Source organism: Gorilla gorilla, chromosome 1 (assembly GCF_029281585.2).
Source record: "Gorilla gorilla gorilla isolate KB3781 chromosome 1, NHGRI_mGorGor1-v2.1_pri, whole genome shotgun sequence".
NCBI classification, from domain to species: Eukaryota; Metazoa; Chordata; class Mammalia; order Primates; family Hominidae; genus Gorilla; species Gorilla gorilla.
In genome coordinates this window covers 224,397,106-224,411,258 of record NC_073224.2, presented here as the reverse complement: position 1 = coordinate 224,411,258, position 14,153 = coordinate 224,397,106, and the positions used below count along the sequence as shown (strand labels likewise).

Below are 14,153 nucleotides of genomic sequence, written 5' to 3'. Positions count from 1 at the left end.
AGGTGGCAGAGGCTGCAGTGAGTCAAGATCACACCACTGCACTTCAGACTGGACAACAGAGCAAGACTCCGTCTCAAAAAAAAAAAAAAAAGCCTGGGCACGGTGGCTCACGCCTGTAATCCCAGCACTTTGGGAGGCCGAGGCAGGCAGATCACCTGAGGTCAGGAGTTCGAGACCAGCCTGACCAACATGGAGAAACCCTGTCTCTACTAAAAATACAAAAAATTAGCCGGATGTGGTGGCACATGCCTGTAATCCCACCTACTCGGGAGGCTGAGGCAGGAGAATTGCTTTAACCCGGGAAACGAGGTTGTGGTGAGCCAAGATTGCACCACTGCACTTCAGCCTGATTGACAAGAGTGAAACTCCGTCTCAGAAAAAAAAAAAAAAAAAAAGGTAGATCTCATGTTAAGTGTTCTTCCCACAATAAAACAATTTTTTAAAGACTGCAATAATACTACGATATGTAAAATAAAGACATCCAAACAGAAGGAAAATCAAAATAGAAAGTGAGACGAGATCAAAGGGAATGTTACTACCCAAAATGTGTGAGGAAGCCAGACACGGTGGCTCACACCTATAATCCCAGCACTTTGGGAGGCTAAGGTGGGTCAATCACTTGAGGTCAGGAGTTTGAAACCTGCCTGGCCAACATGGTGAAACACCGTGTCTACAAAAAATTAGCCGGGCGTGGTGGCGCGCACCTGTAGTCCCAGCTACTCAGGAGGCTGAGGCATGAGAATCACTTGAACCTCAGGTAGAGGATGCAGTGAGCTGAGATTGGGGCACTGCACTCCAGCCTCAGTAACAGAGCGAGACTCTGTCCCAAAACAAAACAAGAACCAAATAACAACAAAAAAGCCCTATAATGGTTTCTAAACGTGAAATGTGGAATTTGGCTCTGAGCTTCCAAGTGGCCAAATGGAAAAGGGAAAGAATTTCAAGTCTTCTTGTCTGTATGATGAAAGCACCCAATTCTCCTGAGAATTCCTTTTCCTGACCCTGAGGTTTAAGCGAGGTTTCTCCTATGAGCTCTGTGGACCCTGGCCACAAACATATCCCAGTAACAAGAAATGCAGCCATAGCATCAGGGCATCAGGGCAGTATTCCTTGCTGTAAGCCAAGGATGCAAGGCTAAGCTCAATTTGTTATAAGCAATGGTGGAGGTTTTGGGCGATAGTTACAGGTTGTCTGCAGGCCTCTCCTGTACTTCCCAGTTCCTGGGCCCCTGAAGGCAGCCTCTCAGAAGAAGACGACCCTCGTGGGTTGGGGTGGGTGTGTCGTGGATGGCTCTGGCAGTGGCCTCTGTCCCAGGACACACTGGAGAGGTGCGGCAAGTGTGGCGAGGTGGTCCGGGACCACATCATCAGGGCCCTGGGCCAGGCCTTCCACCCCTCCTGCTTCACGTGTGTGACCTGCGCCCGGTGCATTGGGGATGAGAGCTTTGCCCTGGGCAGCCAGAACGAGGTGTACTGCCTGGACGACTTCTACAGGTACGAGAAGGGTTTGTGCACCGGGTGGGGTGCAGGGACAGGGCGAGACCCAAGCAGGATGAAGGAGCTGAGCTTGAGTCCTGGGTGCTGGGCCAGAGTTTCCTGTCTACTGGTTTATTATAAAGAATATTACAGGGCTGGGCCGGGCGCGGTGGCTCACGCCTGTAATCCCAGCACTTTGGGAGGCCGAGGCGGGCGGATCACGAGGTCAGGAGATCGAGATCATCCTGGCTAACATGGTGAAACCCCGTCTCTACTAAAAATACAAAAAAAATTAGCCAGGCACGGTGGTGGGTGCCTGTAGTCCCAGCTACTTGGGAGGCTGAGGCAGGAGAATGGCGTGAACCTGGGAGGCAGAGCTTGCAGTGAGCCGAGATCGCGCTACTGCACTCCAGCCTGGGCGACAGAGTGTGAGACTCCGTCTCAAAAAAAAGAATATTACAGGGCTGGGCACAGTGGCTCACACCTGTAATCCCAGCACTTTGGGAGGCCAAGGTGGGCAGATCATGAGATCAGGAGTTTGAGGCCAGCCTGGCCAATACGGTAAAACCCCATCTCTACAAAAAATACAAAAATTAGCTGAGCATGGTGGTGTGTGCCTGTAGTCCCAGCTACTCGGGAGGCTGAGGCAGGAGAATCACTTGAACTCAGGAGGTGGAGTTTGCAGTGAGCCAAGATCTCACCACTGCACTCCAGCCTGGGTGACAGAGTGAGACTCTGTCTCAAAAAAAAAAAAAAAAAGAAAAGGCTATTACAGCGATACAGACAGACACGTGAAGAGATGCCTAGGATGAGGTGTAGGGGAAGGGGCAAGGAGCTTCCATGCCCTCCCTCCCCAAGTGTGCCACCCTCCAGGAACCCCCACATGTTCAGCCACCTGAAAGCTCCCGAACCCTGTCCTCTTGGGCCTTCTATGGAGACGTCATTGGATAGGCATGATTGACCACCCCGTAGAAATTCGGCTGGAGGAAAGAGGTATGGTGGAAGCTAATAAACTGAGAGGGAAACCTAGCAGGGCCTGTCCAGAGTCATCTTGGTTTCTCTGTGCAGCTTTTCTTCCTCCAGGATGGAGGGCAGGATTCTCCCTGGAATGAATGAAGGGCTTATGACTCAGTCAGATAAGGCAGGCCAGAGAATTTCTTTATGGCCAGCTCCCAGAAAGAAAGGTGGGAGAAGATTCCTGCCTTGGGGAGAAAAAGGAACAGGCAAAAGGTCAGAGAGAAATTCTGTTTTCTAAGGCCTGAAGTGCCCAATATTATAACAAGTGCTATGGGAGTGATGAGCCCAGCAGGAACTATAGACAAAAACATATAAAAAACACATATGGGGCCGGGCGCGGTGGCTCACGCCTGTAATCCCAGTACTTTGGGAGGCCAAGGCAGAGGTTGCAGTGAGCCAAGATTGCACCACTGCACTCCAGCCTGGGCAACAGAGCTAGACTCCATCCCAAACAAAACAAAACAAAAAACTGAAAAATAAATATAATGTCACAGGCAGGTACAATTAAGGGTTCTGTTTTACCACCCAAGGCACACAGCAGCTAAGTACCCAACGTCTCTCCACAGGTAAGTATTGAAGCTCTTGGTAAGTATGCACATCCCCAAGGACCTGACTTTGGGGCCCTGCTCTGAAAGCCCAGACCTCGGGGTCTGCCCTTGGAGCCGAATGATGCAGTGGGGACACACGGATATCCGCTGGACTCAATCCCTGCCCATGAGGTGCTCACCACTCAAGCGGAGAGACAGATGTGCCTCTTAAGAAAGAAAGAAGTACTGGCTGGGCACAGTGGCTCACGCCTGTAATCCCAGCACTTTGGGAGGCCAACGTGGGCGGATCACGAGGTCAGGAGTTCAAGACCAGCCTGACCAACATGGTGACACCCCCGTCTCTACTAAAAATGCAAAAATTAGCTGGGCATGGTGGCGCCTGCCTGTAGTCCCAGCTACTCAGGAGGCTGAGGCAGGAGAATCACTTGAACCTGGGAGGTGGAGGTTGCAGTGAGCTGAGATTGTGTCATTGCACTCCAGCCTGGGTGACAAGAGCAAAAAAACTCCATCTCAAAAAAAAAAAAAAAAAAAAAGAAGTACTGAAAAAAAAACAAAAAAGACAGATGAGATGGGTCCCAGCCCCACTGAACACAGTTCTCAATTCAGACAATCTCCAGTGACGCTGGGAAACCAGGTCTCATTACACAGGTCTCTCCACCTGCTCATGCCAAGAAGAAACAGACATCTCTGCAGTCCCATAGCAACGGGACTCAAATTGCTCAGGAGGTGAACACCAGCCAGCCCGAGTTCTGACAGCTAATTAATTTCTGTGGTTGTGGCATGAACGCCTCCCAAGCATGGGTTCCTTTGCTTCTAGGAAATTCGCCCCCGTCTGCAGCATCTGTGAAAATCCCATCATCCCTCGGGATGGGAAAGATGCCTTCAAAATCGAATGCATGGGAAGAAACTTCCATGAAAATTGCTACAGGTGTGAGGTGAGTGGAGCCCAGGTGGTTTACTAACATTCCATTGCTGCGTGCCAGGCCCTTAGCTGGGTTGCTTGGACATGGGGACAGGTCAGGGTGGGGGCTGTACTCTCAAATTGCTCATTGTCTAGTAGGAGAAACAAAAGATACTGGAAATGCGACCATAGTCTATTATCAACTCTTTGCGTTAATAAGAAACCAGACTCAAGCTGCATTCTCCAGAGAAGGGAATCTGTTGGCTCATGGTGCTGGGATCACTGATGGTATTGAGTGACGGCATCAGGACTCTCTCCATCTTTTTTTTTTTTTTTTTTTTTGACACAGTCTTACTCTTGTTGCCAGGCTGGAGTGAAGTGGTGCGATCTCAGCTCACTGCAACCTCTACCTCCAGGGTTCAGCAATTCTCCTGCCTCAGCCTCCCGAGTAGCTGGGATTACAGGCACGCACCACCACACCTGGCTAATTTTTGTATTTTTAGTAGAGGCAGGGTTTCACCATGTTGGCCAGGCTGGTCTCGAACTCCTGACCTCAGGTGATCCGCCCACTTCCACCTCCCAAAGTGCTGGGATTACAGGCATGAGCAACCACGCCCAGCCTTTTTCCATCTCTTGGCTCTCCCTTGTTTGTGTGTTTGCTTCATTTTCTCTGCCTGTGGGCTGGCCTTCTCTGTGGGGAGGTGGGGCACAGTGCATGGGCATAGGTGGCCCAGGTTTGCATCTCCCAGCTTAGAAACCCTAGGGGAAAGAGAGAGCACACCCCCTCCAGGGAAGCCAGACAGTCCCTAGAAGGCCTCTCATCACCCCAGCTAGGGTCACATGCTCATTCAGGGCCAGTCACTGTGGCTGGGGTGCTAGGATTGATAACCCCTGGGGCCAGGGAGGCAGAACCATATAAAAAAGGAGGGGTTGTTACAACTGGAGGAAGGGAGAAGAGGATGCTGGACAGATCCACACCACAGTGCCTTTTCCAGGTGCTGGGCAAGAGAATGTAGAAATCAGCTTTGGGGGCCTGGTGCAGTGCCTCACACCTGTAATCCCAGCACTTTGGGAAGCTGAGATGGGTGGATTACTTGAGCTCACGAGTTCGAGACCAGCCTGGGCAACATGGTGAAACCCCATCTTAAAAATAAATAAATAAAAATAAAAAATAAATCAGCTTTGGGATAAAGAAGGCAGTGATGGTCTAACCAGGGTGGTAGAATCAAAGGCACTCATGTAGGAGGCAATGCTTGACTGGGCCTTGCAGGATGAGTAGGAGTTTGCCAGATATTCATAGAGGGGAGAAGTCCAGAAAGGGGAAAAGAGCTACAAAAATCCACGGTAACACAAGCAAGCCTGAAGAATCAGAGGAAGTGGAAGCTTCTTTTTCTTTTTTTTCTTTTTCTTTTTTTTTTGAGATGGGGTTTCACTCGTGTTACCCAGGCTGGAGTGCAATGGCGTGATCTCAGCTCACTGCAACCTCCACCTCCCGAGTTCAAGCGATTCCCCTGCCTCAGCCTCCCGAGTAATTGGGATTACAGGCATGCACCACCACGCCCAGCTAATGTTTTGTATTTTTAGTAAAGACGTGGTTTCTCCATGTTGGTCAGGCTGGTCTCAAACTCCCGACCTCAGGTGATCTGCCCACCTCAGCTTCCCAGAGTGCTGGGATTACAGGCGTTAGCCACCGTGCCCAGCCTTTTTTTATTTTTGAGACAGTCTCACTCTTATCTCCCAGGTTAGAGTGCAGTGGCATGATCTTGGCTTACTGCAACCTCCAGCTCCCTGGTTCAAGCAATTCTCCCTGCCTCAGCCTCCTGAGTAGCTGGGATTACAGGTGCGTGCCACCATGCCCGGCTAATTTTTGTATTTTTAGTAGAGATGGTGCTTCTCCATGTTGACCAGGCTGGTCTTGAACTCCTGACCTCAGGTGATCCACCTGCCTCGGCCTCCCAAAGTGCTGGGATTACAGGCATGAGCCACTGCACCCAGCCTAGATGAACTCTTTTGAATGTTACTTTTTCACTTAGAAATTGTCTCTTTTAAATTGTTTTTATTAAATTTCTATTTATTTATTTATTTTTTGAGATGGCATCTCACTCTGTCACCCAGGCTGGAGTGCACTAGTGTGATCTCATCTCACTGCAACCTCCACCTCCTGGGTTCACACAGTTCTCCTGCCTCAGCCTACCAAGCAGCTGGGACTACAGGCGTGTGCCACCACACCTGACTAATTTTTGTATTTAGTAGAGATGAGATTTCACCACGTTGGCCGGCTGGTCTTGAACTCCTGACCTCAAGTGATCCACCTGCCTCAGCCTCCCAGAGTGCTGGGATTATAGGTGTGAGCCACGGCGCCCGGCCAGAAGTGGAAGTTTGTAGATGTGACTGGAGTGTAGAGGGCTGGGGTTATGGTTAATGATTAGGTCAGAGAGAAGGAAAGGACTATGGTGCCAGGCTAGAGAGTCTGGACTTCAGGCTGCAGAGAGGGGTTAGGCTGAGATGGGCGAGCTGATTAGAAGCTGGTGCAGTTGTCCCAGGAAGAAGGGCCCAGGAGTCGTCACATGTGGCTTGGCGATCAGAAGGGTCCTATGCTAGTTTTGAAGTTCTGCTATTGCTGTCTTTAAATTCTTGATTTTTGTTTGTTTGTTTGTTTTTAATAGAGACAGAGACTGGAGTCAGGCTGGAGTGCAGTAGTGTGATCATAGCTCACTGTAGCCTTGAACTTTTGGGCTCAAGCAGTTCTCTCACCTTAGCATCCTGAGTAGCTGGAAGTACAGGTGCGCACCACCACGCCCAGCTAATTTTTTTATTTTTAAAATTTTTGTAGAGATGACTTCTCTAGAAAAATTTGCCCAGGCTGGTCTTGAACTCCTAGGCTCAAGCGATCCTCTCACCTTGACCTCCCAAAGTGCTGGAATCGCATGCATGAGCCACTGCGCACGGCCTGAAATTCTTAATTTTTTTTTTTTTTTGTAGAGACTGAGTCTCACTTTGTTACCCAAGCTGGAGTACTGTGGTGCTATCTCGGCTCACTGCAACCTCTGCCTCTCAGGTTCAAGCAATTCTCTTGCCTCAGCCTCCTGAGTAGCTGGAATGACAGGCTTACACCACCATGCCCGGGTAATTTTTTGTATTTTTAGTAGAGATGGGGTTTCGCCATGTTGGCCAGCCTGGTGTTGAACTCCTGATCTCAAGTGATCTGCCCGCCTTGGCCTCCCAAAATGCTGGGTGGCGTGAGCCACCACACCCAGCCAAAATTCTTAATTTTTGAACAAGGGGCCCCACATTTTTATTTTGTCCTAGATCCTACAAATTATGTAGTCAATCCTGCTGAGGAGGCTCAGAAATCCTCTCCCACCCCTTCTACAGCTGGCTCCTTGTCACTGAAGCTTCTGTCTTCTCCGGTGATGGTGACAAGGTGGCAACTTTTATGCAGGGTCCTAAGTGGAGAGCCCCAGAGCAGATCTCTTACTCAGCTGATGAGTATTTCGACACACTTGTTCACTCCCATTTATTTAAACAGATACTGGAACTCAGAGGCTATTTTCACTGAGGTTATCAAAGGAACTGGGTAGAGAAGTTGATAAATTGCTGTGTAATTACATTGTCTTTGTTGGTTATAGTTCAAAGTCCTGCTGATAATGCATTTTGAAAGCCCAGTGAGGAAGTGCTGTTATCCCCAGCATCATCCTAATGAGTTCCAGCAGTGACTGGCACCTTCCTGAGCCTGGCCAGGAAGCGAATAAACCCCCCCGGTAGTCCTTGATGACTTGGCCGAGGTGGTGTAGTAAGTCGGCATTTGGACTCCAGCAGTTATGTGTCAGAAGATGAGGCTTCTTAGCCAGGCACGGTGGCTCATGCTGGTGATCCCAGCACTTTGGGAGGCTGAGGCAGGCGGTCAAGAGATGGAGACCATCCTGGCCAACAAGGTGAAACCCCATCTCTACTAAAAATACAAAAATTACCTGGGTGTGGTGGCGTGTGTCTGTAGTCCCAGCTACTCGGGAGGGTGAGTCAGGAGAATTGCTTGAATCCGGGAGGCAGAGGTTGCAGTGAGCCGAGATTGCACCACTGCACTCCAGCCTGGCGACAGAGTGAGACTCTGTCTCAAAAAAAATTAGCTGGGTATGGTGGTGCACACCTGTAGTCCCAGATACTTGGGAGGTTGAGGCAGGAGAATCACTTGAACCTGGAGGCAGAGGTTGCAGTGAGCAGAGATTGTGCCACTGCACTCTAATCCTCTAGCCTGGGCAACAGAGCAAGACTCTGTCTCAAAAAAAAAAAAAAAAAAAATGAGGCTCTTGAACCGCAGCAGCCTGGAAGGAGTTGAGTGCTGTTACCTAAGAAGAAAAATGGGTTTCCCTGCACTGCCCACACCCACATCTCACCATTTCTACTTGCTTTGGGGTCCATATTATTTATGACTATTGTTGGAAGGATAACAATACTTTTATATGTAGGTAGTATTGTTGGTTTTTTTTTTTTGAGACGGAGTCTCGCTCTGTCGCCCAGGCTGGAGTGCAGTGGTGCAATCTCGGCTCACTGCAAGCTCCACCTCCTGGGTTCACGCCATTCTCCTGCCTCAGCCTCCTGAGTAGCTGGGACCACAGGTGCCCGCCACCACGCCTGGCTAATTTTTTTGTATTTTTAGTAGAGATGGGGTTTCACTGTGTTAGCCAGGATGGTCTTGATCTCCTGACCTCATGATCCGCCCACCTCAGCCTCCCAAAGTGCTGGAATTACAGGTGTGAGCCACTGCACCTGGCCTGTAGGTAGTATTTTTTAATTTATAAAATGCTTTCATTGACATCACCTTGTTTAATCCTAGTGACAGTCTTGTGAGATGGGATTTATTGTCCCCATTTAACATGGGGAAACTGGTGGGGTGTAGTGGCTCACACCTGTGATCCCAGCACTTTGGGAGGCTGAGGCAGGAGGATCACTTGAGCCCAGGAGTTCGAAGCCAGCCTGCGCAGTAAGACCTCATCTTACCATAAATGTTTAAAAATTAGCCAGGCATGGTGGTACCCGTCTGTAGTTCCAGCTACTCTGGAAGCTGAGGCAGGAGGATTGCTTGAGCCTGACAGGTGGAGGCTGCAGTGAGCCATGATAATGCCACTGCACTCTAGCCTGGGTGACAGAGTGAGACTCTATCTTAAAAAAAAAAAGGATGGGAAACAGGCAAACAGTCTCAGAAAAGTGGTTCCAGCCATGCTTGTGTGGGCTGGGTTCAGCGAGGTTTCAGCCACTGCACAGCTGCCTTGCAGAGGTTGTGAGACTTGGTGGTAGATGAGGTGTTTCTTCCAATTGGTTCTAATTTAGGAGGGGTCTCATGTGGCCCTGCGGCATGTGTTCTTACAGTGCCAAACAGGTGGCACAGATGGTGCAGTTGTATAGCCCGTGGTCTACTTGAGAGACTCAAGTGGCCTTGTAGGGAGGAGACACACAGGGGTGCCTCACCCAGCTGGCCATGGAGGAAGGCAGATTGCAGACCCTGGTCCCTACTGCATAAGGAGGGCCACCTGTGACCCCAAAGTAGTCCCTATAGGGACTCTTTTTTTTTTTTTTTTTTGAGACGGAGTCTCACCCTGTCTCCCAGGCTGGAGTGCAGTGGCGCGATCTCAGCAACCTCCTCCGGGTTCAAACAATTCTGTCTCAGCCTCATGAGTAGCTGGGATTACAGGCACCCACCACCACACCCGGCTAATTTTTATATTTTTAGTAGAGACGGGGTTTCACCATGTTGGCCAGGCTGGTCTCAAACTCCTGACCTCATGATCCGCCCGCCTCAGCCTCCCAAAGTGCTGGGCTTACAGGCGTGAGCCACTGCGCCCGGCCCCCTATAAGGACTGTTTTGTGGGATCAGTGCAGCTTCCAAAGGATGCCCAGAACCAAGTCTCTGCGCGCAAATTGTCCCCTCTGTTATTCTCTAGCATGTGCCCAGGTGAGGTTTCTGGGGCAGAACAGTGACGTTGGTAGAATTTGGGCCCCGAATCCCTATGTTCCTCATTCTGAAATCCTTTGGTGATTTGAAAAATAGGAAGTATTAATGTTTGTGCTGGTGTTGAAGCTGTGTGGGCCGTGGAGTCACAGAAAGGCCCCTGGAGCCAGAGCCTGGAGACTCAGTCTGGTCGCAGCTCCAGAACCAGCTGTGTGACCTGGGGCAGAGCCCACTCCTGCCTGGACCTTGGTATCCCACCTGTGAAATGAAGAGACTGGACTAGATTCAGGCACTCATCAGCAGATACCCATAGCCTGTGCTGGGATGGGGACTTGGCTGTAAACAGGGTTCCTGTCTCGTAGAACTTATGTTTTTTTTTTGAGATGGAGTCTCGCTCTGTCACCCAGGCTGGAGTGTAGTGGCGCGATCTCAGCTCACTGCAAGCTCTGCCTCCCGGGTTCACGCCATTCTCCTGCCTCAGCCTCCCACATAGCTGGGACTACAGGCGCCCGCCACCACGCCCGGCTAATTTTTTGTATTTTTAGTAGAGATGGGGTTTCACCGTGTTAGCCAGGATGGTCTCTATCTCCTGACCCTGTGATCCACCTGCCTCAGCCTCCCAAAGTGCTGGGATTATAGGCGTGAACCACCGCGCCCGCCCAGAATTTATGTTCTAAAGGGGTTATTGAAGCTGGGCTCAGTGGCTCACACCTGTAATCCCAGCATGGGAAGCCAAGGTGGGTGGATCACTTGAGGTCAGGAGTTCGAGACCAGCCTGACCAACATGGCAAAACCCTGTCTACTAAAAATACAAAAATTAGCTGGGTGTGGTGGCACACGCCTGTAATCCCAGCTACCTGGGAGGCAGGAGAATCGCTTGAACCCGGGAAGCAGAGGTTGCAGTGAGCCAAGATCGTGCCACTGCACTCCAGCCTGGGCAACAGAGCAAGACTGTCTCAAAATAAATAAATGATAAAAACAAATTTTAAAAAATAATAAAGGGTCTATTAAGACTCTTCTAGCCCCAACTTTCCCTGAACCCTCAGGGGACTTCCCCAGGTGTCCTTAGTTCTCCTGACGGTGAATGTTTGTCCTCACCGGCGCCTCCACATGGATTAAAGCCTCCATGTGTGTCTGTGTCTCATCTTCCCTTATGGAGACCTGGCCCGGGTGTTGGGAGGGCAGCAGTGAGCAGCCTCCTTCCTCCCCCTTAGGGAGGGCATCCACTCATGCGGTTGGTTTATTCGGCAGATGCCAAGTGAGTCCCTCCCCTGTGCAGGCAGCGCCCAGGCCCAGGGTGGGTCGGCATGTGTCTTTGTCTCCCCAGGACTGCAGGATCCTCCTGTCTGTCGAGCCCACGGACCAAGGCTGCTACCCCCTGAACAACCATCTCTTCTGCAAGCCGTGCCATGTGAAGCGGAGTGCTGCGGGGTGCTGCTGAGAGTGCCCACTGGGCAGTGAATGACCACTAGCCCCGGCTGGGGCCCTTCCCTGACTTGGTTTCCCTTCCTAACCTGCTCTTGCACACCTTCCTTCTGAGCCTCCATGGGGACCAGCCTGCAAGCCAGCCCAGCCTGTCCAGGATACAGTGGGGCTGAGCACCCCCAGGCCTTCCACTCCTCTACCCTCTGGGCACCAGAAGGCTCCTGGACCACGAGCTTCACCCCCAGAATTCCCTGCTGACCCTGCCCCACTTCCAGGGAAAAGCTGGGGGAAGTTGGACCCCTCTCACTGACTAGCTGTCTGGTAGGGGTGCTGGGACCAGCCTGGCTTGTGGGGTTGAGCTGTTTGAGGACAAACTCCAAGGTCCCTTAAAAAGTGCCTTTTAGAGGCTGGGCGTGGTGGCTCACGCTTGTAATCCCAGCACTTTGGGAGGCCAAGGTGGGTGGATCACCTGAGGTCAGGAGTTCAAGACCAGCCTGGCCAACATGGTGAAACCCTGTCTCTACTAAAAATACAAAAATTAGCCGGGCATGGTAGCAGGTGCCTGTAATCCCAGCTGCTGGAGAAAGCTGAGGCAGGAGAATCGCTTCAATCTGGAAGGCAGAGGTTGCAGTGAGATTGCACCATTGCATTCCAGCCTGGGCAACAAGAGGGAAACTCCGTCTCAAAAAAAAAAAAAAAAAAAGTGCCTTTTAGGCCGGATATGGTGGCTCATGTGTGTAATCCCAGCACTTTGGGAGGCCAAGGCAGGCAGATCACTTGAGGTCAGGAGTTTGAGACCGGCCTGGCCAACATGGCAAAACCCCGTTTCTACTAAAAATACAAAAATTAGCTGGGTGTGGTGGCGTGCGCCTGTAATCCCAGCTACTCAGGAGGCTGAGGCAGGAGAATTGCTTGAACCTGGGAGGCAGAGGTTGCAGTGAGCTTGAGATGGCACCACTGCACTCCAGCCTGGGAGACACAGCGAGACTCTGTCTCCAAAAAAAAAAGTGCTTTTTGAAAATGTTGAGGTTGAAATGATGGGAACCAACATTCTTTGGATTTAGTGGGGAGCATAATAGCAAACACCCCCTTGGTTCGCACATGTACAGGAATGGGACCCAGTGGGGGCACAGCCATGGACTTCCCCGCCCTGGAATGTGTGGTGCAAAGTGGGGCCAGGGCCCAGACCCAGGAGGAGAGGGTGGTCCGCAGACACCCCGGGATGTCAGCATCCCCCCACCTGCCTTCTGGCACGCACCTCCTCCCGGGTGCTGTGTTGAGTCAGCAGGCATGGGGTGACAGCCTGGTATATGCTGGGAACAGGGTGCAGGGGCCAAGCGTTCCTTCTTCAGCCTTGACTTGGGCCATGCACCCCCTCTCCCCCAAACACAAACAAGCACTTCTCCAGTATGGTGCCAGGACAGGTGTCCCTTCAGTCCTCTGGTTATGACCTCAAGGCCTACTTGGGCCGTGCAGCCCAGCCTGTGTTGTAACCCCTGCGTCCTCAAGACCACACCTGGAAGATTCTTCTTCCCTTTGAAGGAGAATCATCATTGTTGGCTTTATCACTTCTAAGACATTTTGTAGGGCATGGACAAGTTAAACAATGTGCTTCCCTCCCTGGGGTCTCACACGCTCCCACGTGTGACAGCCTGTCTCACAGACTTCCACGAGAATGCCACAGGGGCCGTGCACTGGGCAGGCTTCTCTGTAGAACCCCAGGGGCTTCAGCCCAGACCACAGCGTCTTGCCCTGAGCCTAGAGCAGGGAGTCCCGAACTTCTGCATTCACAGACCACCTCCACAATTGTTATAACCAAAGGCCTCCTGTTCGTTATTTCACTTAAATCAACATGCTATTTTGTTTTCACTCACTTCTGACTTTAGCCTCGTGCTGAGCCGTGTATCCATGCAGTCATGTTCACGTGCTAGTTACGTTTTTCTTCTTACACATGAAAATAAATGCATAAGTGTTAGAAGCTCTTCCATGTTGTGTGTAGGCTCTCACACAGGTAAACGCTGGCGTTTGGTAGTAGCCCTGGGCATCTGCTCGCTGTGGCGGGAGTGTCCGAAGAGTGCTGGGGCTCAGCTCAGCAGATGGAGGGGCTCATTTCCTGCCTCATGCCCAGCACTGGGGCCGGCCAACTCGCTGGGTGTGCTTCTCCTGGACACAGGCCACCACTGATGGGGTTGGCTGCAGGGGCCTCAGTAGGGCTGCCAAATGCTTTAAGAATTAACACTCATGCCGGGCGTGGTGGCCAATGCCTGTAATCCCAGCACTTTGGGAAGCTGAGGTGGGCGGGTCACTTGAGGCCAGGAGTTGCAGACCAGCCTGGCCAACATGGTGAAACACCGCCTCTACTAAAAATACAAAAATTAGCTGGGCATGGTGGTGCATGCCTCTAGGCCCAGCTACTCGTGAGGCTGAGGCAGGAGAATCTCGAACCTGGGAGGGAGAGGTTGCAGTGAGCTGAGATCACAACACCACACTCCAGCCTGGGTGATAGACTGATTAAAAAAAATAAGAATCAACAGTCAGGCTGGGTGCAGTGCCAGCACTTTGGGAGGCCGAGGTGGGTGGATGGCTTGAGCTCAGGAGTTTGAGACCAGCCGTGTCAACATGGCGAAACCCCGTCTCTATGAAAAATGAGCTGGGCACAGTGGTGTGCACCTATAGTCCCAGCTACCTGGGAGGCTGAGGTAAGAGGATCACCTGAGACCAGGAGGTCAAGGCTGCAGTGAGCCGTGATTGTGTCACTGCACTCCAGCCTGGGTGACAGAGTGATACCCTGTCTCAAAAATAAAAAAAAAAACCACTCACCCCCAGGGCATGCTCCCTGC

At 51.3% G+C, this 14,153-nt stretch overlaps 1 protein-coding gene across 29 annotated transcripts in view; it reads left to right on the top strand.

Annotated features, from left to right (window-relative positions):
• Positions 1-13,295, top strand: part of FBLIM1 (filamin binding LIM protein 1) — a 28,651-nt gene extending 15,356 nt beyond the window's left edge. For 16 of the 29 annotated variants that reach the window (XM_063702516.1, XM_055385406.2, XM_055385394.2 and 13 more), the window contains one exon: positions 1,315-3,576. In XM_063702516.1, coding sequence (XP_063558586.1) covers positions 1,315-1,728 — 414 coding nt within the window. In that variant the 3' untranslated portion in view covers positions 1,729-3,576. Of the gene's footprint in view, positions 1-1,314; positions 3,577-3,857; positions 3,976-11,215 lie in introns of those variants that run through there. The other 13 variants (XM_019011553.4, XM_063702521.1, XM_063702522.1 and 10 more) reach the window with 1 other exon arrangement.
• The last annotated feature ends 858 nt before the right edge of the window (positions 13,296-14,153 follow it).